General features: G+C 34.0%; 1 protein-coding gene across 1 annotated transcript in view; it reads left to right on the top strand.

The window, feature by feature from the left end:
- LOC138702414 (angiotensin-converting enzyme-like) overlaps window positions 1–23,339 on the top strand; it is a 91,581-nt gene extending 68,242 nt beyond the window's left edge. Inside the window, exons 7-15 of the mRNA XM_069829924.1 lie at window positions 4,616–4,730; window positions 8,939–9,091; window positions 10,614–10,738; window positions 13,167–13,265; window positions 14,627–14,703; window positions 16,450–16,616; window positions 18,123–18,245; window positions 19,823–20,007; window positions 22,811–23,339. Coding sequence (XP_069686025.1) covers window positions 4,616–4,730; window positions 8,939–9,091; window positions 10,614–10,738; window positions 13,167–13,265; window positions 14,627–14,703; window positions 16,450–16,616; window positions 18,123–18,245; window positions 19,823–20,007; window positions 22,811–22,908 — 1,142 coding nt within the window. The 3' untranslated portion in view covers window positions 22,909–23,339. The remainder of the gene's footprint in view (window positions 1–4,615; window positions 4,731–8,938; window positions 9,092–10,613; window positions 10,739–13,166; window positions 13,266–14,626; window positions 14,704–16,449; window positions 16,617–18,122; window positions 18,246–19,822; window positions 20,008–22,810) is intronic.
- Window positions 23,340–25,059: the final 1,720 nt, after the last annotated feature.

Raw genomic sequence — 25,059 nt, forward strand, 5'->3', positions numbered from 1 at the left:
TTCTTCATATCTTTCTTAAATCAATGCTGCTCCTTATCCTTTTCCTGCACCTTTTCTCTCCTCTTATACAGGGTGTTTCAGGGCTAGTGTTACAACCTTTTAGGGATGATGGGTAAGGGCACATGTATCAATTGGAGATAAGGAACCCTGGTCCGGAAATGACTGAGTCGAAAGTTATAAGCAAAAATAGTTGTGTGGAAGTGAAATAATTTTATTCCTCTGTACACCTTATTTATGTGTATTTATCTGTACATCTTACACATACTGTATTCATCTGATGTTGTTTACATTGTCTACTCACAGTATTCCATTCAGTGCGCTGTCTGAGGGATGGGGACAGGAAACTACACTAAAGCAACGCAGATAGCGTAATGTGTAACGGATATGGTCGGTCCTGATATGCACGTCTGTAGACAGCAGTGTATGTGTACAAGTTGCAGTGTCCAGTCGATCAGTCCTAGTGAAATGGAGGAGTACACGAGAGCGGAATATGCAGACAGTAGACACGCTCACAGATTGTATCGGGCAAGTACCCACGTAGGAGACATCCGGCCCATACCATCTTTCCACGACTGTTCCAAAGGCTAAAGGAAGGAGGGCACGTGGTGCGAAATTACAATTCCATTTCCACACAACTATTTTTGCTTATAACTTTCGACTCAGTCATTTCCGGACCAGGGTTCCTTATCTCAAATTGATACATGTGCCCTTCCCCCATCATCCCTGAAAGTTTGTAATACAAGCCCGGAAACACCCTGTATATATTCTCACTCTCCTATTGTTCTTATTTTCCCTCGTCATTATTCTCCACCTCATCCTCATCGTTATCCTCTCGCTACTCATCCTCCTCGTATCTTCCTCTTCATTATCCTCGTCGACCTCATCCCCATTGCCGTCTATAGCCACGTTAGTTTCCTCATCCCCTCGCTCTCATTTCTATCGTCTTCTGTATTCTCTCCAATCTCCTCATTCTCGTCGCTCTCATTTCTATCGTCTTCTATATCCTCTCCAATCTCCTCATTCTCGTCGCTCTCATTTCTATCGTCTTCTATATCCTCTCCAATCTCCTCATTCTCGTCGCTCTCATTTCTATCGTCTTCTATATCCTCTCCAATCTCCTCATTCTCGTCGCTCTCATTTCTATCGTCTTCTATATCCTCTCCAATTTCCTCATTCTCATCGCTCTCATTTCTATCGTCTTCTATATCCTCTCCAATCTCCTTATTCTCGTCGCTCTCATTTCTATTGTCTTCTATATCCTCTCCGATCTCCTCATTCTCGTCGCTCTCATTTCTATCGTCTTCTATATCCTCTCCAATTTCCTCATTCTCGTCGCTCTCATTTCTATCGTCTTCTATATCCTCTCCAATCTCCTCATTCTCGTCGCTCTCATTTCTATCGTCTTCTATATCCTCTCCAATCTCCTCATTCTCGTCGCTCTCATTTCTATCGTCTTCTATATCCTCTCCAATCTCCTCATTCTCGTCGCTCTCATTTCTATCGTCTTCTATATCCTCTCCAATCTCCTCATTCTCGTCGCTCTCATTTCTATTGTCTTCTATATCCTCTCCAATCTCTTCATTCTCGTCGCTCTCATTTCTATCGTCTTCTATATCCTCTCAAGTCTCCTCATTCTCGTCGCTCTCATTTCTATCGCCTTCTGTATCCTCTCCAATCTCCTCATTCTCGTCGCTCTCATTTCTATCGTCTTCTATATCCTCTCCAATCTCCTCATTCTCGTCGCTCTAATTTCTATCGTCTTCTATATCATCTCCAATCTCCTCATTCTCGGCGCTCTCATTTCTATCGTCTTCTATATCCTCTCCAGTCTTCTCATCCTCATCGATTTCATCCCCATCGTCTTCTATATATCTGCCAGTCTGCAAATCCTTGTCAATCTCATCATATTCATCAGGTTCCTCATCCTCATCTTGCGCACCATCAGCATCTTCAACCTTATATATTATTTTAATGTACCGAAGTACATATGATATTTCCATGCAGATATTCTGCGTCATCATACGATGAAAGAGTAATGGAACGGAAAGTTGGAGCTTAATCTGAGACGATTCTGTCCGACGCCGGGGTGGTATCCGGTGTGGCTTAGTGGATAAAGCATCAGCACGTAGAGCTGAAAACCCGGGTTCAAATCCCGGCGCCGGAGAGAATTTTTCTCCGCTCCATTACTCTTTCATCGTATCCTCAACCTTGTTCTTCTCGCCTTCACCATTATTCTCATCATTCTTATCTCTCGTCTTCATCATAGTCTTCGCTCTCCTCATCTTCCTAATGCTCATCACCTTCCTCCTTCCCTTATCTTCCTCTGAATCCTCTTCCTCTTGCTCCATCTCTTTCTCCTCCTATACTTCTATCTCTTCTCCTCTTTACACATCCACACACTTCTCCTTATTATGTTCATCGTTTCTTTTCTACTATATCATTCCACAATTTTTGTTCTCATTATTCCCCGTCCTCATTCTTCTTCACTGAATTGCACAGGCTTCTGTATACTACAATTTCGTTTTTCTCTCAGCCTTCCGAAGTCCCTTTTGTCGAAATTTTCTGTTTGTTATGGTCGAACAGAATGCAAAAATGTTAATTTCTCTGTCACACTAAGTCCAGGGAAATTTAAATGCTGAAATACAATGTATCGAAGTTGACCAGCATCCTTTTTATATAAAAAACAACAATTTCTTTTCCATTTTTTAAATAAAATTATGTACTTCATTATCATGACAAAGTATGTTTTCAGAATAGAATTTAAATATGGGATGCATACGTTCATAATATAATGGTAAATCCATAGGAAGTAGGCAGTTTAATAGTGTTCACTAACACGTTTAGACACAAATACATAATATGTAATTACAGCTAATATATTTTCTTGTATAATTTTTCTCGAACCTTCCGTCTACAGTACATTATATATAAGTATATTCTTTTCTTTTTTGCTGCTATAACTGTCTCCTTCGCGTAGACTATTATAAGCCCACTTTCACTTCAATAAATTCCATTGGTTGAAAATTTAACGTTTCCATATTCAGCAAATTCGAAGTCATTGAGTTAGTTTTCATTCGTAAGAATTTTTTCCGCAAAATATAAAAACAAATGCTGCTTGTACCAATTTTAGTTCCTTCATTTCACATTACGATAAAATTAATGCTAATGCCATACTCATAATATGACTTCATAATAGTGAATGTTTTTGAACTTGAACTTGTTTCGAATAATGGGAAATGTCCCCTGGATTAATTAGGAGCCCATTGCAGAGTAAGTCCTATAGTGAACTGCCACCTCAAGCCTCCGGACAGTCTTCATGGATATAGCATTTCTACTCTATCTGATAGAACAGTTATACTGCCGTAACTCGGTCTCCAAAGCCTCGTTAGTTATAGCAGATTGCAGAGTTCTCAGAATATCACTACATTATCTTGAAGCTCATTAAGGGGAGCATTTATGCAGTCTGAGACAGCAATATAACATTTATGATCTGTTTCTACATATATTGTACACACTGTATGCATCGATCTCTTGACAAGTGAATATTTTAACTTTAGAAATTAATTATATTTGGAGTGAGAAATATGTCAGTTTGTTGATTTTTTGTAATTTCATGGACGCTTAGCATTAATAATCTTGTTCCGTGCCTTTCGCAAGTTTTAATTATTTTGTATAAGATTTCATAATCGTGGGAGAAGTGCTAGGATCTGATTTATACTTTTGTTTATTCAAACTTTAGTCTCACAGAATTATGGATGTATCTGTCAGTGAAACAGAAAACTTTGGGGAGAAATCGCCGATAGGTTTTGTCTTGGGTCCTCTCATTCAGGGACAAAATTATTAAAAGCGCCGTAAATCTACATAATGACACTCCCTGTTTTGCTTATCTTCCAAATAAAGCCATACTTGCAATTTTTATCGCCGAGAATAACTTCACGAACTTCAAACCTAATTATAAATGTGGTACTTTGACTGGTGAAAGGTTGATGGGGTACTACAGTCATTGTTATATTATTATTATTATTATTATTATTATTATTATTATTATTATTATTATTATTATTATTATTATTATTATTACTGGTATTATTATCATCATCATTAATAGAGAATGGTTTAGAATGATTTAGTTCTGTGCCATAAATATTATTCTAGTAACATTATTATTATTATTATTATTATTATTAGTATTATTATTATTATTATTATTATTATTATTATTATTATTATTATTATTATTATTATTATTATATAGTTTCTGAAATTTTTAATTACTATAAAATATCAACTCAGCAGCATATATCCTAACTTAAACTTCTTATTATCCAAGTTTCAAAACTCTGGAAGAGTAAAGGGATGCTACAGTCAAAGATATTGATGACTTTCTTATTCCTTCCTTTACATACGACTAAAATACATGGGAAAAAATGTTTGCAGTTTCTTTCAATTTCACTTAATTGATTCTGTTTAAAATATGTTGTTGTTGCTGGTGCTGCTGCTGCTGCTGCTGCTGCTGTTGTTGTGTTGTTGCAAATGTTCTGATGAATGTATAGAAAAAAATCGCTGAAGAATATGTATGACACTGAATTGTCATTGTTAATGCTCTTCATTGCAGGGAATATGTGGGCCCAAAATTGGCGCAATCTGGCTGATCTAGTTTTGCCATTCCCAGGGAAACTAACACCAGATGTTACTTCAGAAATGTTAAGACAAGGATATACACCACTCAGGTACACAGTATCACTTCGCACCAGTAACCATAGTAGTACAAAAGACAGCAACTATTTTGTGAATGCACTTGACAATGTAACGTATTTGATTTATTAATTTAAGAAATTACTATTTACTTTGTAACTGCAGATACCATTTATAATTGTCTTCATGTTTACATGTGGCCTAAAACGCACACCAGGCATGTACAGTAGTGGGAAAAAAAACCGGACCGACCCCTGTAGTTGATTTCAGAGCCTTGTTCACTCCAGAGCACGATAGACTGGTAACTAAGACTTTCGTGGTTTGAATCCTGCCTGGGAAGGAAACTTTTTTTTTTTTTTTTGTTCCTTATTCAAATTTATTCCCAATACGTTTCGATTGCAGCGATATTTTACTACTTAATTAACTTACTATTCCCAGAACATGAATTTTACCAGTAATCGAAAAGTATTGGAAATAAATTTGAATAAGGAACGAAGAAAGTTTCCTTCCCAGGCAGGATTCGAAACACGAAAGTCTTAGTTACCAGTCTATCGTGCTCTGGAGTGAACAAGGCTCTGAAATCAGCTACAAGGGTCGGTCCGTTTTTTTTGCCACTACTGTACAATGTCATTTAAATGCCGCATATTATAGGGTGCGCAGCATATACAACTTACCGGCATTATAATCGATTGTAGCACGCATGTTTGGTGGGGAGATCCGACCGCTCTCTCGCATGAAAGAAAAACGAATCTGTAGTGAATGGCGGTGTTTTATGCCTATAGTCTCGTGCAATAGTAATGCGGCCATAAGAGGTAATAAGTAAACGTTACACTGTTCTTACCTTTTGTCAAAGCATATGTATCTGTAGATGATGATGTCCCCCTTTTTGGATACAAGAATCACAACGGCGTAGAAAATTCTAAAATATCTCCTGGAACTCTATATTTGTAATTTTATTCACAATCAGCACTCGCCTGATTTCACCCTCAAGCTCTTCAAGATCGTGCGGATTGTTCACATAAACTTTCTGTTTTAAATTCCTCCGTAGATAAAATCACAAATATTTAAATCAGGGAAAGGAACTGGCGAACGTGCTAGACCAGCGTTTCTTAAACTATGGTCCGCGGACCATCTGTGGTCCTTCAAAAAAGACAGAAGAAAATAAAATTCAAACGAATTGCGCATCACATTATAGCTGAAAATCTCAGAGTTTGTAAATGACACATGGCAATTGCCTTTCACTTTTTCTCCCAGTACTGACATTTTGTGAAATTTATTTACGCTACCCGTCTCTTGACTTCCCTCTTTACTCTCAGCAACAAAAGAGGGATTTAAAGCACTATGAACGTGGTGTTTCTCGCTATCTTTTCCGTGCACATCTGACGCCGTGTCTGTAACCCAGCTAGGGATCACCCGAATTCTTAACAGGACCAAAGTACCGAACCGTTTCATGTATTTATGAATTTCTTAATAATTTGGCGACACCCAGTCTGCACATTGAAATGGTCACGTATGGTACGTCGTACACCAATAATAGAACATGCAAAATTGCATCTTTACTTGTTGAAAATGAGGCATGTTTCTGCATTAATTTTTTTTTACTTCTGTTTTTATAGATGACGATATAATAATTTTTTTTCTATTAACATTAACTTAAATAGTTAATACTAATATAAAATTAATTGAATTAAACTAATTTTAATTAATTAATTCTACATAAAATGTAAGTATACTGGTATTAAAATATGCTGCATCAATGATAATTTGCTTCTGAAGGGAACAAGAGTAATGTGGTCCGCAGAACTGTTCCGACTTAAAAAAGTGGTCCTCACTTCAGAAAAGTTTGAAAAACGCTGTGCTAGACTAATTACACGATCACCAAACACTTTTTCTAATGCTTCTATTAATATATATCTCCTGGCTTAGTTGCCTCATGAGTGAGGCCTTACTGGTGTCACTTATGAGGTCAGATGTCTTCGGACAGTTGACTAAACAACAACAACATGCACTAAATGAGAATTTTCAGTATCCCAGTGTCTAGTACCGGTATTCTGAGAGCGAACAAAACAGCTCTAATGGAACTTTATCCATCAAGTAAATTGAAGGAAATTCTTAAGGAAGTCTAAGTGATCTGTTCAAAAGTGTTCATGAAAAGCTTCCAAATTTTAAAAAGTGACAGTTCAATATCCCCGGTACAATGCAATAAATTGTTCAAAGTTTGTTAGTTAGTGGGGTTTAAAAAGGGCGCGTCAGCAACTATGGCTATCTACGCCCTTATCTAAAATTCTTTACAGAACAGAGACATAATACAATAATCAGAATGCTTAAAAGAACTAAAAAACGTTGTCACTTTCAAAGTTTGTTCTTCTGCATGAACTCACTGTGGACTGATCAGAAAAACAAGTTGCATATAAAGACAGTGAAATCTGTGCTTATTGTGAAATCATTTTTCAGCGAGGATTGAGTAACATTTCATGACTTAATGTTTCCCAACTTAATGTTTGCGTGTGCGTGCAAAAGGGGGTAAGTCAAAATTCTTCAAATCCCTTTTTTCACGTACTATAAACACTATTTCTGTACTTGACTCAGAAAGTTCAACTGCATAGCATAACAGAAAGAGGAGAGAATTATCGCGCTTGAATCATCATTCAGAGTACGTTTTGCTTAATAATGTCAACATAAGAACTCATTTTGCTAATATTTAACTTATCATCTTTTTCACGCGCACCCATGAATTGTTACAAGAAATTCATTTTTCAGAAAAGTGTTGTACGAGTGACATTTATAACAGTGTATTCTTACGCGAACCTGTTTCGTAAGTACAGCTTCAATTCATTTTGTTCAATTCATTCCTTAATATTTTATTTTCAATAATAATATTTATTTGATTTAATTGTATTGTTTTAATCTATTCAAAGACAACGTGTATAAGCATGATGGAAGATATACATCAATATTCAATTCAGAGTATCCCATATTTTTTTGCTTCTGGGAAGCCTGAACTCAGTCACTCTTGGTATTTCAATACAAAACAGACTAAAGTTTTTAGAGCAGAATATCAACGAAAATAGTAACAATCATCTCCAGCGACTATCGTGAATTCACAAAACGTTGCTTTTTTTAACTAACAGAAATAAATTGAGATAGTAAAATGTTTATATTTTTTTTATTCGTAGTAGCCTATAATGCTAGTCGTACTCAAAGAAATATGTTCATCACAAGGAATCATATTTAATTCTCAGTACTTAATGTTTTACTAAATCAGTTATAGACGTAGTTATTCAAGCAAATCAAAATTCTTTGCAATAATATCATATAGCGTTATTTTTGGTCGGGTTACAACTAATAAACTCAAACTCAATCGAAGAGTTTTAAAGTTAAAAAAAAAATTGACAATCGCCTTCCATGGTTAATTACTCTTACTTCAATTTCAATTTCTTCCAAGCTCTTTTGATAGTGATTAATAAATCATTTTGTTACTTACAATTCCACATTCAAATCTCAGTCAGTTCTGAAATTTGTGGTTAAAATAAGTTTTGTGACATTTTCTCGGAGTACGGTATTTCCTGGCTAATAGTATATCACCATTTCTCCATTTTCTCTCATCTATAAAGGAAATATAATGAATGTGTGTCTGTGTATACAACAAGCCAGACGTGAGTATAAGAATGTGGGGATCTATAAGACCTTTTCCCTTCGTCCTTGTCCCTCATTCCTTCTAGGTATTACTTTTATTCTGCATTATGTGAGAAAAAATCGAGACATTTTAATCATTAAAAGTATGTATAAATTCATCCACAGTGCAAAAGTTTAATATTTTTTATAATCTATAATTATTTCTTCATTGTTGTGTACACTCTTTTAACACTTGTATAATCACTGATTAATGTTATAATTTCTTTACTGTGTTAATACTATAAAAATACCTGACTGACTAGTTTCGACGTGGTGTACGTCATTGTCTAGGACTAGGCTTGCTATAACGACAGCTAATAAATACTATACTATACTATACTATACTATACTATACTATACATACTATACTAATGACGGACACCATGCAGAAACTAGTCAGCCAGGTAATTTTTATAATATTAACACAGTAAAGAAGTTATAACGTTAATCAGTGATTATAATTATTTTCCTTATGTTTTTTTTAGACAGGTACTATGTTATTAGGAAGAATTTAATTAATTATTTATGATATTTTATGTTCTGAGTATCTAAATAAATACTGTAATAGGATGTTTCAAATGGCTGAAGAATTCTTCACATCAATGGGATTGAAACCAATGCCACCTGAATTCTGGCGATATTCTATGCTTGAAAAGCCTCTGGACAGAGAAGTGGCTTGTCGAGCTTCTGCATGGGACTTTTGTAATCACAAAGATTACAGGTAAACCATAAAGACTTTATTAAGCCTCAGGCACTCCAAGTGTAATATCCTAGATCATATATGTAACAGATATGTCGGGCTTATAGGCTTTGAGGTTAACAACTTTTGTCAGGTTTACTATGCTGCCATCTAGTTGTTACATAAGGAGTCACGTCATAATTCCCATTTGAATTGCATTAGCGACTGTGCTGCCATCTCGTGTTCGTTTACGACGGATGGGTGGCGATCCTGGCGGTTGTTCTCTTCAAAGTGCTGCCGATTTTAACGTAGCGAGGAGTTATCTGTTACATATATGATCTAGGGTAATATATTAACATTTCACCCATCTTGTAATATTTTTGTAGCTGCAGTAACTAACTTTTGACAGTATTTAGTGTATTTCATATCTATATTTTATAGCATGACGAGACGTAAAATAAATGTTACCAGTATGCTCTGTACAATTTGTTCTATCTCTTTCTAAATTTGGTTTGAAATTAGGCTCATATTACATTACTGTATTTACCGTACTTTTTTATTATTCTTTATTAACTTGACTTAATATATAGCAAGCAATAAAATTATCTGTTGTCTTTCAAGGAAAACTGTATCGTAATTTAATTTTCATTTGTATTAGAAAACTTACCACATTCAGGAGAAGTTACGAAGACTATATTTTATGAAGACAAAGATATATAAGCATTATCTTTTATTATTAAAGTCGTTCTATGTAATATTTTCTGCTAAATTTAATTGCATACAGATGAAATAGTAGTGTTTCTATTTACGAATTCAGTAAACTAGGGTTGGATTTCCAGGTCAGAAGTAGAAATTTATCTTCCTTCCATAAAATTAGGCAAGTCTATAGGAAGTAAATGCTTCAGCAGAAAGGTCCAATTGCTTATTAATACTGGTAATAATAATAATAATAATAATAATAATAATAATAATAATAATTGCAACAGATAATCATTAAGTATTATTAATCATCTTTTCTAGAGAATGAATTTATATAAGTTTTAGTTGGAAAAATGTTTTTTTTATTTTATTTTAGTAGGTTATTTTACGACGCTTTATCAACATCTCAGGTTATTTAGCGTCTGAATGAGATGAAGGTGATAATGCCGGTGAAATGAGTCCGGGGTCCAGCACCGAAAGTCACCCAGCATTTGCTCTTATTGGGTTGAGGAAAAACCCCGGAAAAAACCTCAACCAGATAACTTGCCCCGACCGGGAATCGAACCCGGGCCACCTGGTTTCGCGGCCGAAAAATGTTCGGATCTCAATAACGAAATATCATGCTATTAGGTAACTAAATATTAATAATATGGGAAAGAGTAATAAAAAAAAATGTAGTGTATATTTAAATAAATTGTATAGGTTAAACTTGTTCAATTTGTATAAAGGTTATTTTTAAGACAAAACTTTACTCGAAATCAATTCGAAATATATTAACAAGTGTAAAATTTGGATTATAAACATTGCGTACAAGCATTTTAAACAGAAATGTTATAGTATTAACTAATTTCATCTTTCATTTCAGAATTAAACAATGCACTTCAGTGACGATGGAGGATTTGCTCACTATACACCACGAGATGGCTCACATTCAGTACTATCTTCAATATGCAGATCAGCCATTACTCTTCAGGGACGGAGCCAACCCTGGTAAGGTTATTTACAAAATTATTTCAAAATCTACACGATACAGAGAGAAAAGTGAAGAGCGTGACAAAAAAAAAGCAACACTTGTGTAATCTACACTCTGCAAGTACCGGTACTTGATATGTCCAAGATCACATAGAAATAGAGTTCCCAGACATTTTGGAAAAAATACGGGACCCTTATCAGTTTTCATTGAGTAAGTTTAGCATGCGCACCCATCAAATATGCCAATCCTTCACTTTACTAAGGGGTAAGTAAACAAAATTATACATCTTGATTACACAACTTTTAACACTGTATCACTTCGGAATATGTATGATAAGAACTTTCTTGTGTTAAATTTTAACGTATCTTGTTAACATGTTTCGACCTCCGATGACATGTTTTCGAAGATGACCGAAAATAGGTCGAAACATGTTAACAAGATATGTTAAAATTTAACACAAGAAACTTCTTATCATACATATTCCGAAGTAAACAGAATTCTTAGGGAGCATATTTGCATTAAGTTTAAGCTTATTTATGTAAGTTGTCTACAAATTATTTTTACTAAGTTATTACAGAAATAGCTACAAAATATATTACTCACGTGACAATATTCTTATAAATCAACCCGCCTTCACCTTGCAATATTTTTCTGAAGAATTAATTTCACTTATTGGTAACAATTGTTTATTTTGAAGAATTATGTATGAAAAGCAACACAATTCTCACTGAAGAATGATTTTACAACAAGCATTGATTTTACTGTTTTTACAGACAATTTATTTTTCTCATCAGTCCATAGAGCGTTCATGCGAGAAAATAATCTTTAGACACACACATTTGTTCCAGGGATACATATAATGAACGCCATTACCCTTTTCAAATTTGAGAGTTCTCCTTCAGTACTTTTAAAAAGATCCACCCAGACTTCATCTAAACGTTTGGTGTTGCCATCACTCGCCTTGAGAAATTAATAACTCACAATAGTTGTTTCATAATAACACATCTACAATGCAATGATGAAGTGCATTGTTTGTAATTTATAATGTAAAATAGACATTGTAGCTTTTCCATTTTTTCTCAGTTTAGAACTCTAAAATATGGGACAGAAAGTTGTCCCGAAGACTTTTCTTGGGACAATGGGATGCATTAGCGAAAAATGGGATGATCCCGTATTTTACAGGATGTCTGGGAACCCTGCATAGAAGTTAATTATTGTGGGAGTTTTGCACCTATGTTTGCGCTTATAAGCAGATGAGGCCACTTTAATGGCACATTAGTGGCATTGTGAACGTGCGTTAGTGGTGCTGCGAACGTGCATTAATGGCGCTGCTTTATAAATTAAATTTTTATAGAGAAATTTTCAGTCTTCCAGTGAACATGAATGTAGAAGGAGATATACAGAGTGTTTCCGAGGTAGTGTTACAAACTTTCAGGGATGCTAGCGAAGGGCACATGTATCAATTTAAGATAAGGAACCCTGGTCCGGAAATGACTGAGTCGAAAGTTATAAGCAAAAATAGTTCTGTGGAAATGGAATTGTAATTTGGCACCACGTGCCCTCCTTCCTTTAGCTTTTGGAACAGTCGTGGAAAAATGGTATGGGACGGATGTCTCCTACATGGGTAGTTGGCCCGATACAATCAGTGAGCTTGTCTGTTGTTCCCATTGGCTCATCCATATTCGAAAATCAGGTCTGCTTATTCCGCTCTCGTGTACTCCTCCTTTTCACTAGGACTGATCGACTGGACACCGCAACTTGTACACATACAGTGCTGTCTACAGACGTGCATATCAGGACCGACCATGTCCGTTACACATTACAATATCTGCATTGCTTTAGTGTAGTTTTCTGTCCCCATACCTCAGACAGTGCACTGAATGGAATACTGTAAGTAAACAACATAAACGTCAGATGAATACAGTATGTACAGATAAATACACATAAATAAGGTGTACAGAGGAATAAAATTATTTCATTTCCAAAGAACTGGTAGAGTAGCAATAATAATAATAATAATAATAATAATAATAATAATAATAATAATAATAATAATAATAATACAGCTTAATTCGCTAACAATAATTTAAATAAATAATCAATTCTTCATTCATGCTGTGAATTTCTCAATAACGACTCAATTGTTGCAGATGTGATGAAAGTAATGATTGACAGGTACCTGTCTCAGGAAGGATTCGTAGTAGATTTGTGCTTATACTATTTACACTTCAAAACAGAGCTTAGGATACTCTACAAGTGTCTAGGTATGACTATTTTTATTCCCTATATAACAACAATGAGCAATTATAAGACTTTTTTATTAATAAAAGTTTTTTTTATCAAGATAGTCGACGGTATTTGAAGGAGGATCACTTTTGAGATAGAATCTTGTATATAATTAGATTAACATACTTCTGTATCTTTATCACTATCCAAACTTTCCAGGTTTCCATGAAGCAGTTGGAGATGTGATCACACTATCGGTGTCTAATCCTCGACATCTTCAAAGAATAGGACTTCTTAATAATGTCACCGATGATTATGGTACGTATAACTGTTAATTATGACTTGATAATTCTTTTATATAGCTTGAAACCAACACATTATACTACGAGTATTTTAGATTATCGTATTTGACTGAATGCTTTTCATTTCTCTGTTGAAATAATAATTACCCGTTTAATTATTTAAATAACCAAACTTTTATACTGTACTGATAAATACTGCTTCCATTTGAACTATTATGTTACATTCATGTAATAATGAAGCCCACAGATTGTTATTCTATAGTACACTTATTCTAGTGTTACCTCAGTAAATTACTCTCGAAATATCGCTTTTCTTTTTTCATGTACCAACGAATAACATACCATACTTAAATTTTGTAGAACCTAAAAAGACCTAATTCGTAGGTTGCTTGTCAGAATCTAAACAGATCTACTTCGTTGTATTTAACTATACATCCATATTTTATTTATTTTGAAGTGACTATGAACTTGCTGAAATGATATTGTTGATCACTGCAGCCTAAATAACTCACTGTAGGCAGCATTCTTTGAAATGAAAGCTCTACATCTACAGTGTGGTGATAATGTATTAGAGGACGACAGTCTGTAGAAACAGAATTTTAAAAGAAAAGGCACATGTCAGAGTTAGACGTAGCACAATCATGCGATCATGGAAAGAGCAAAGAATAGTCAGCGTTCTCTCCAACTAAAGCGTGAGAAGTTCGATCCGTTACCATTCAGTAGTGAACTAGTGATACATTGCACTTCAACATTGTTATTTGTACAATATAATTCAGTTTGCTCAATTATTAAAGGGATTTTTAACTAGGAAAGATCTCTTTACTTGAGCAAACTGAATTGTATTGTACGAATAGTAGACACTTATTGAGGATTTTGAAGAGGTTTTACTCCTGAAAATATGTCAAAGTAGACCTACCGGTATTTTGTTGTACAGAGTCATGTTACAAGCACTAATTAAATGAGGGCTTTGCGGGTGTAATAATTTAATAAAGGTACAGTGTTGTAAACATAATAGACTATTAATATGTATTAATATTAGTAAATAATTCCATTAAACATTCCATCACCACGTGAATCATCACACTACTTTTTAGATTTCTAATGTTATAATAGCGGATATTTCAATGTGAGTATATTAGTATTTCAATATAGGAACAGTATGTTGCTTGTTTTTAATTCTTTTCGTAAAAACCTATAAATTCCGAAATAGAAGATATTAAATAATCCTTAAAAAAGATTGACAAAACCTTGTTTTAGTTTTTAAACCCTAAAAATCTGGAGCTTGGTAATAATTAATTCATACATCTTGATTACGCAACTTTTAACACTGTATCACTTCCGAAGTAATTAATTCAGTTATGTATATTTCTTTTCCAGAAAGTAATATGAATTTTCTTCTCATCATGGCTCTTGAGAAGGTCGCATATCTTCCATTTGCTTACATTGTTGATCAGGTATTGTCAAAAAAATAATAATAATAATTTGTACTATAACAAAAATTTCTCAAGCATCCTAGACTGCCAATTTTTAAGAATGGAACAGCCAGTACTGCTACGACTATTATTTGCTACTACTACTACTACTACTAAGTTCGTAAATAGTTTCCATGGTATCTATTTCACGATGGCCTTAATTAGCAGGTCATTCTCATTATTTTTACATTCTTTATTGTTTGACTCACAGTTGAACAAGTATTCAGTAGCTTTGTTTTCGGTCTGGTTGACGATTCAGTCTTTTGATTAAGAATCTCTTCATGACTGAAAATACTCTGATAAGAAATGTAGCTATTGAAATAAGTGAACAGATTTTTGTAGTTCCATTCAAATTTCAACTCTTAGGCTAGTTTTATATCATTCTTTACAGATTTTATCTAAACGCATTATTATTATTATTATTATTATTATTATTATTATTATTATTATTATTATTATTATTATTTTATTAGAGTCCAGATGTTTAAGCATTTATTTTGGTTAAAATAGGCAGGCATATAGAGATTAAAAATAGTAAAAATAGGCAGGGAAATAGGCATTTATTAATCATGGAAACAGAGAAAAATAGACAAATACTTAATAAACTATTCCATATGGTACTTCATTAGAAGAAGAAACGTCTTTTCACCATGAAAAACGTTCTCTCTGACACTATGCCATTTTAGTACCCGGTAATTCCAGTCTTATGTTTCGTTGTTGCAAAATGTTGAAATATAAAATACTTTTTTCCACGGTTCATTGTTTTTTCATAAACTTTGCACATCAGAACAGTGCCATCGGTATCTGAACCGAATTCGCGGACATAACCATGTAGTTTACCACTTAAGTATGCATGATAAATATTGCAATAATCACGAAAACTGGAGATGTTTAATACAAGTTCAGTCCCAAACTAACATATTATTCTACTTGCTACAGTGAAGAAGCTATATCTTCCTGTCTCTACTTTCTTTCAGAGATCGGGAAAAACCGACTGTGTATTGCCTTAAAAAGAGGGGTGTGGGAAGGGATTAGAGACTTCAAAGTACGCATGACTTGTGCGTGCAAGCGACAACAGTAATGGAACCTGGAGACTTGCTCTTAATACTTCCCTCATCCCCTTTCTTTCGCTGGTAAACCCCGAAGTGATCTGAGCACTGAGGGTTATACTGTTCAAACATCTTTTTTAAGTGACATAAAAGATGGAATCGGTAGGGGAGAAAAGTTTACGACTTCTTGGAAACATATGTATTGCTGGAGAACAAGATTCTCAGCAAATATTTGTGTGAAGTGAATATATTTTTACTTTGTATACAACCTTTCCTTTTTTGTTTTTGATATAATTTATGTGCGGTTTATTTTACATTCATTAAAAAATATAGAAAATATACAATACCGGTAACAACGTAAAAATGCAAAAAAAGGCATTTAACCTTAAAATAGGCAATGGGAGCTAAAATAGGCAAAAAAGGCAAGATAAAAATTGGGTGTATCGTCCCCAAATGTGTGGAAACGTGTTTATCTCTAATAGGTCTATCATACATACACTCAGTTTGAAAAAGGCATTTTGCCTAACATCCAGGCTAAATGTATTATTATTATTATTATTATTATTATTATTATTATTATTATTATTATTATTATTATTATCCTTAGTATTATATATTCCAGTTTATTGCGGCTGTTTTAATTTCGTTATCAATAAATTTAATATATTTCTAACTCCAGTGGCGATGGAGTTTGTTTGCTGGTGACTGGAATATTGATGAAATGAATGCACGGTGGTGGGAACTACGACTCAGGCATCAGGGAGTCATCCCTCCCATTCCAAGAACAGAAAATGATTTTGATCCAGCTTCAAAATACCATATTCCTGCAGACATGCCGTACACAAGGTAAAGTGATCACATTTTCATATATCAAATAGATGCTACTGGTACTGTGTAATTACATTTTCAAGAGTGAAACAGAAACTGAAGTATCTTTACTACGTAATAGAAGAAAAATTAACAATAAATACAACTTGCAAGAGAAGTTAATGAGCTCTTGTCAAAACTTCCCCCCAAACTGAGCAAATTTTAGATTTCTACAGCACATAGCTGACAAATACAAAAAATTAGCTGTCCATACTAACTGTAAGGTTGCGAAAAATAAAATGATAGTTGATAGTATAAACAATAAGCAAATGATTTCCTTTGTATCTCGGAAAGGAAGTAGAAACGAGCAAAACTCTATTAAACTTTTTGTTTGAAATATCCCAAAGAATAACCCCCTGAAATTAATGACATTACTTACGATTCACTTTGTATAATTAATAATTCTTAGAAGGTCATTGATGTGCCTTGCATAAAGCCTTACTGCCATAAAGTTACAGTCAGAATAGCTGACAGCTAGAAGGTAATTTATGTGAGATGCAAATAGAATTTTTTGCCATAATACCACCAGTTCGAATCTCACTGCCATAAGGCTACTAGGCACTGTAATTTGTTTCAATGAACAATTTTCTTTCGCCCAACAGTCAAAGCCTCACCACATATTAAAGTTTAGAATCAGTAGTAGTTGACAGCTGAAAGTAGGATGGCGAAAATGGTTGATACCGTCTTGAAATGTATGCAGTGTAGAGAGTACAGGAACATACTGAAAGCCACGGCATAGCTCAGGTGGTAGCACGTTTGCCTGTAGATTCGAAGCTGCGCTCAGACTTGGATTTTTTCTACCAGCTGTAAGGCGAATATCACATAATTCCATGGCGAATTCTCTGTCTCATCTCACTATCACCATTCCATCTATGCTAAATAACCTAGTAGTGGATAGAGCGTCATTAAATTGTCGACTTAAAAAACGCATGCTAAACATTTGCGAAAAATATAAAAAGGAAAAAAAAAAAAGAAACAATGAAGTAAGTAAATAGATAAAAGGAAAACAGACAAAACTGGGCATCATTGACAAAGATAGTCGCTAATGCCAAAGTAGGTATTTTTTTTTATTTGTACCTAAGGGCAATTTTAAGTACGGTATTAATACAAAAGCTGAAGTATATTTGTGCAAAAGAAAAAAAAATACTTCTGCCTAAAATCGGCTGTCTATTGATCATTAATTTCTAAGAGATGCCTGAAGTTCACAGTTGATAGTTGATCTTATGTAAAGATATTACCGATAAAAACTTATCAGTTAGTGGGGTTTGCAATAAAATGCTGTAAAATGTGAAGATATTATGTTTAAAACTATTTATGTCATACATAATAATTATTTACAGGTATTTTGTACAGTTGATAGTTGATCTTATTTAAAGATATTACCGATAAAAACTTATCAGTTAGTGGGGTTTGCAATAAAATGCTGTAAAATGTGAAGATATTATGTTTAAAACTATTTATGTCATACATAATAATTATTTACAGGTATTTTGTAAGTTTGGTGCTACAATTCCAACTCCATCAAGTTCTTTGTGAGGCAACTGGCCATTTTGGTCCACTTCACACCTGCAATATCTACAGATCTAGAGAAGCAGGTAGACTGCTAGGGTAAGTGACATTTAAATAAAACATGACAATTGTAATATACAGAGATCTTGTACGTGTTACACAACTAATTCAATGAAGCACTATACATCTCCATGGTATGGTATAGTTCAACTCCTGGTGCAAACTGTGAGATTTATAATGTAGAAAGTGTCTATGGAAGTTATGAGATATATATATTTTTTTAGTACAGTATTTCGATTACCCTGGTCATTCTCATTACTGGTACCTATTCCATAATGTCATACTACAGGGTTATTCAAAAGGAAAGAGCAGATTTCAAATATTTATTTTAAACTAACTATAAACAGTAGAAACACTTGCCGCACACCATTGGATAGAGAAAGGTTTAAAATTTATAGTCCATGAGGTTGCAAACACTCAACATGCGCATCATGTGTTGCGCGACAAACATAAAAACGGTGGTCCATTTCTTGCCACACAAGAATCAACTGGTCCCTAGTTATGGAATTCACAGCTTCAACAATTCGATATCGTAGATCTTGAAGAGTAGCAGGGAGGTGTGGTACAAACACCTTGTCTTTTATGTACCCCACAGATAAAAATCACAGGGGATAAGGTCGGGGGACCTGGGGGGCCACACACGATGAATACGATCTTCTCCACCTCTTCCAATCCAACACCTCGGAATGGTGTCATTCGGATAATGCTCCACTAAAATAAAAGTTCATACACTTTCTTTACAGAAACGGCGCAAAAAACGTTCACCTTTGGTGAGTTCTTATATGTTCGACGACTATGCAAGGATTTTCAGTCCCTCAAATTCGGACTGGCGAGTCACTGCAGTGGACAGGCCATTGCTGTTTCCGCTTTGCTTATGGCCCTGGATCGAGTATCACGTGTAATCAAACGTTAAAAAAAAAAAAAAAAAAAAAAAAAATTGAACCTTCCTCTATTCATTGGTGTGCAGTAAATGCTTCTAGTGTTTATACTTCGTTTAAAATAAATATTTGAAATCTGCTCTTTCTTTTTGAATAGCCCTGTATATTACATTCTCCAAACAGGCTGTATAATCTAAAATTAACGTTAAATAAAGTACCGTACCTATATCTTTTAAACTTGGTTAATATTAACTAATTCTCAGTTTTCTTTTATTCTGATTACTATGTCACAATATTTCTGGTCCCAAAGATCAGAATTTGTGATAAAAATTCAAGATGCAAATCGTTTTATGCAGTGCTCCCATCTCTCCTTCCATAATATTATTATTTCTATATCATGTTCTAATTAAAATTTGTGGAGCATAAATGTGTTTGATATTATGTTCTCGATGTACTTCTGCTTTCACTGTCGGCATATCACTAATTATTCATATCCATATCATTATTAACATCCAAAGAAGTGTCGGGTTTTGCGAATTTATACCGGTAATGTAATAACATATCAAAAGACACAAAATAAAACCTTCACTTTGGATGAAATCAGATTAAGAGAAAAATATAAAGAATGTATTTTAAAAAATACAGTTTACAAATATTTTGTTTATTAAATAATCTACAGCTGTTTATTAGAACTGTCACACCACTACAACATACAATACGTATTGTTAATTTTTACAGAGAAGTTTTAGCCCTGGGGTCTTCAAGGTCGTGGCCAGAAGTCATACGAATCATGACAAGGGGACGAACTGACAAACTGGATGCTCGGCCACTGTTGGAGTACTTTAAACCACTGTCAATATGGTTAAGCACTCAAAACCGTGATGAGAGCTTGGTTGGCTGGAGCACCACTGGGGAAGATACAGGTAAGGTTATTAATGTATCACAACTAAAAAAAATGTTGTAGGTACTTAGGGTGATAACCGTAAATCATTGAAAAGAAAAATGGTGTTTCATCTCCTCGTTTTTTCTTCTTCTACTGCTATTTATAGGCCTGCTACTGTTAATTTCCTTCCTCTCCTAGCCCACCTCCTTCTGTGATTTGTCCTTCTTCTCAATGCCCTGTCATGCTACTACTACTACTGGTACTACTACCAGTACTACTACTACTACTACTACTACTACTACTACTGCTACTTCTACTACTACTACTATTACTGCTACTGCTACTTGTCCTTCCTTCACTTTCTGCTACTACAAGTACTAGGTACTATTACTTCTACTGCCATTTCTTTTTTTCTTCCACACTCTTTTCCTTATCTTCCTTCTTCCTTCTTCTTCTTCTTCTTCTTCTTCTTCACATTCTTATACTCCTTATCCTCTCACACGTACTGCTACTATGACCATTTCTTTTCCTCCTTCTCCTTCTACTACCAGTACTTGACTTCATTCTCCTCCCACTACTATTACTACTAGTACCGGTAGTACTGGTTCTAATACTACTCTACTTTTTCTCTTCCATTTTCTTCTACTACTTGTCCCTCATCTTCTACTACTACTATTAAATCTACTAGGCTACTATTTCTTTTTTCCACGGTCTTTTCCGTATCTTCCTTTTCTTCTTATCCTTCACAATCTTATATGTACTATTTATCCTTACCTACCTTATACTGCTACTACTAATTCTTTGTCTTTTGTATTTTCTTCTATTACTTGACCTTCTTCACCATCTACTACTACTACTACTACTACTACTACTACTACTATTCTTATTTATTTTTTCTTCTATATGTTGGTACTATTTGTTCTCCTTCACCTTATACTAGGCCCTACTACTACTACGCCTACTCCTGCTACTACTAGTATTTCTTTCTCCCTTGCATTTCTATCTACTTATTTTTTTCCTCTCTTCCATTCCTACAGAGAGATCCAACGAAAAGTGGAGTTTGCCATCAGCCACCCAGTTTTATCACCGCTCATCCCATAATATATATTAAGTATTCTATAAAAATAATAAATAAATGACATAATTGATAACAAATTTAATTAAGTAATAATAAAGGAATATACAAAATAAATGAATGAATTAACCCAATAATAATTATATTTCTGCCACATATACGTAAGGTAGAGTGGTGCATAGTGAGACAGTATAATTTTAAGAGTAACAGAAATGCTTATGATAAGTGGCGCCTCCTGTAAGGAAAGGAGATATAATACTGCATGCTATCAGAAGTTCGCAATTCTGAATGTTGTTTAGTTTTTTTAATTCTGCGTGATTTGTTATTTCAAGGTAAGATTGGTAAATGTTTGTCTATTTATTTTCTTCTGCAGTATTGTTAAGCTATTAATAAACTACTGTAATGTTTTATTCTGTTGAAAGCATAGGCCTACATATATAGAGTTCCTGCAAGCAATGTCTGAAATATGTAATCATTGTTAGGTTTTTAATTATTATAACCAACAAATCAGAATGGTGCACAGTGAGACAACAAACATGGTGCACACTGAGACACTGTCTCACTCTACACCATGCAGTTGCCATTACTATAATAAATTCATAATCTTACATTCGTGGTGTGATGATGAAAAATAGAAGAAAAGGCAGAATCAATGACTCTTAAAAAAATCAAAGAACCAAAGAAAACTGTTTTCTAAGACAATAAATGAAGATGACAAGAACGAAGAGTAACTTACAGCAATATGGTTCAACATTTCATGTGATGGTGGATTATAATTATTTGTGAATGAAGGTCCTGAAATTAATTTTGGTGAATTGGGTCATTCTCCGAAGGAAGGAGATTTGATTTTGGTAGGAGTTTAAAACAAAGGCATCAGTTTTCTATGTAGTAAAAGCTTCAAAAGAAGCAGACTCAGCAGGTAAATTGGATGTCCAATTTGTTTGAATAAGCCTAAAGCAGATAAACTGTTTTTACTTTCCTCACATTGAAGATATAGCATCAGTTGCTGACAGTGATGTTAAGATTATACTACCCAATCTCTCAAACGCCAAAGGGACAAAAAAGAACAAATTCATTTTTCAAATTTGAAGTCAACTTTTTTTGTGTTGAGGTACGATAGCCAATTTGTTTTTTTTTTTTTTTTTTTTTTTATCTTTCAGCAAATATGTAAGTTTCTGTTATATTAATCTTTCAATAAAGCATGTCTTTAAAAATGATTTGAAAAATAAAAAACACTGATTTTATTGAATTATATCCATGTCTCACTCTGCACCACATGTGGTGCAGAATGAGACAGTGTAAACTTTTTGAAAAATTTGTGACAATGAAGAAATCATAAACGATATCATCAGTTTCAAAGATGACAATCATTACAAATGATGAAATATAACTTTGATTTAAAATTCAAAGATCTGGGGGACAAATGCGGCCACTATGGGACTTTATAATAAAAATGTCTCACTGTGCATCACCCCACCTTATGTTACAAAAGCGTTTGCTAGGTGTGAGCATACACTCCTTGAATAGTAACTAATGGATTCATTCTAACAGCATCCAGGACTAGCGAGTGGCAACAGGAGTAGAAAAAAGATAGTTAGCTCCCCTTTAGGGAATCCTGGATCCGCTAATTATTATTATTATTATTATTATTATTATTATTATTATTATTATCGTATTATATTTTTATTGTTGCTACCACCACCATTATGATCCACATCTTCATAACTCGTTACCATGCAACTAACGGTAGTACGTCTTTTCTTTTCAGCGCTGTTTGCTAGATGGTCGCAGGATGGAGGTTTCACCATAGTACCCAGTATTATACTCATAGCAACAATCTTAACTGCAGTGCTTTCAATTGCGTAATTAAATAAATGCAGATCATTCTGCTAATAACAAGAACTCTAGCATGAGAAAAGTGAAAAACTAACACACGTTTTCTACATAGAAATCGACAACATAAAGATCTTTTGAATGACTAAAGTAAAGGAGAGAACTGAATTTTCATGACAAGTACATAGCACGAAGTTTTTAAATAGGTCTATAAAGTATGGTACCAGTAGTACCACAAAAAGGGAGGTAGAGAATTTAAGCCTCTTAAAAGAAATGTATGGGAAATTCCGTTAATAACAACACTAATATTAAAATTTAAAACTGAAGACTTGACATTTAATGTACTGAAAAGTAGCATCCTGTCAAAATAAAAATTGTTTTAGATAACTAATGAATAAAACAATTACCATGTTTACACATAAATTCCATTAATTACTACAGATCACAAAATAGAAAACAATACCGGTACCGTAAAAATAATTATGAAGAAAGGAAAAAAAAGTATGGTGAAGTTCTATGAAGTGTTGGCTATTTTGCAATAGGCCTTTTATACGATACTTTCTTAAATATACATACAATGTAACTGAAAGAATAGAAGCATAAAAACCAACGTAATAACAAAACGGGTTCTAAAAGAATGTTATAATATACACCGAAACAATGCAAGAATATTCAAAGTTGAAGCAAAATATGGAGATAAAATTTAAAATGCAATGGTCTGAACCGCATTACAAAATAAGAATGAAGAAGACTAATATTACCAACTACCCATCCATAATGCTCTTCTTCCCATGCTAACAAACATATGAGCCATAATTTTAGTTGCATATTACGTTATCGTACTTGAAAGTATTGCTATTTTTTTCAGGTGAGTACGTTAACCTAATTTTAAGACCTATCAACAAATTCTTGGAGATGTAAACCATAAAATCAAAAACTTTTGTTACCGGTAATATGAAAGTTTTTATTGAACCCGTAATGAAGAGTGCACTCTAAATATACGTACCATTGTTCTATATTAAAGGTTACAAATGTGTATAATTGTAATGTAAAAATAATTCTGTTGTGTAGTTATAATGCAGCGAATAAGGTGCTTAATAGTTATCCACATGAATTTTAAATCTGAAATATTAATATTTATTAACATGTAAAATAAATTGTAAAAGAACTGTCTCCTCTCAAACGAAATGTACAATCTTTTTTAATATAATTTTGTAGGTGTATTAAAATGTAGAATAAACATACATAGGTATATTATTGTTACGGTACTTATATGTCCTTTATTACCATTCATAGAATATTATTAAATATGAGCCCTTAAAACTCACACACTTCTTCTCCTAAATGGCTCTACATTCCTATATAACTTACAACTTCGTCTCCTTTACCGACATCTTAAAGTCTTCTCTATCTTTAGATTTTGCCTCCCAATTAACAATTCTGTCTTTCCTTATCTTTATATACCAGTACACAGTCCCACAATCTGGATTTGGGTATGCCTCTCAGCCTATTCCCCTTGATAAAGATTGGGTGTGCTGTTCTTATAGTATGCATTCTATTAATAAGGCCTAACCATTTGAATCTATTAATTTTTATGAACGAGATAATATCTAAACCTCCATTTATCTGCATTAATTCCTTGTCGTTTCTTTTCCCCCAACTATTATCTACTTTTATGCCCCTCAGTATTTTACTCAGTGCCTTTCTTTAAAAAATGGCCAGCCGTTTACTAATTTCTGCACTAAGATCCATGTCTCTGCTCCATATATTAAGATAGGCCTTATTAATGTTTTATAGATTCTCATTTTATAATCTTTGTATACAGAATGGCTCTTCTATATGGAAAATAGTGCATAATATGTCTGTGAAGCTCCATATCACTTGCTGCAGTTTCCTTCAAGAAATGGAGGCAATATTTTTTCGGATTCTGTCTTTTAGTTTTTCCACATCATATATTCTACCTTTAAAGTTCCTCCAGAGGTAATAACAACACGGGGTTAGATCCGGGGATCGAGGGGGCCATATATTTCTACTGGTGATCATATCCTCAAACACTTAACAAAGTACGTCCATGAAATTATCAGCTGTAAGCCTATGCGTTGTTGCTGAATCTTGTTGGAAAAATCCAAATCTCTGCTAGTTCATGAAAAGGGACGAAAAATTTTTACCATATGTCTCTTAGAA

This window comes from Periplaneta americana, chromosome 1 (assembly GCF_040183065.1).
Source record: "Periplaneta americana isolate PAMFEO1 chromosome 1, P.americana_PAMFEO1_priV1, whole genome shotgun sequence".
NCBI lineage: Eukaryota > Metazoa > Arthropoda > Insecta > Blattodea > Blattidae > Periplaneta > Periplaneta americana.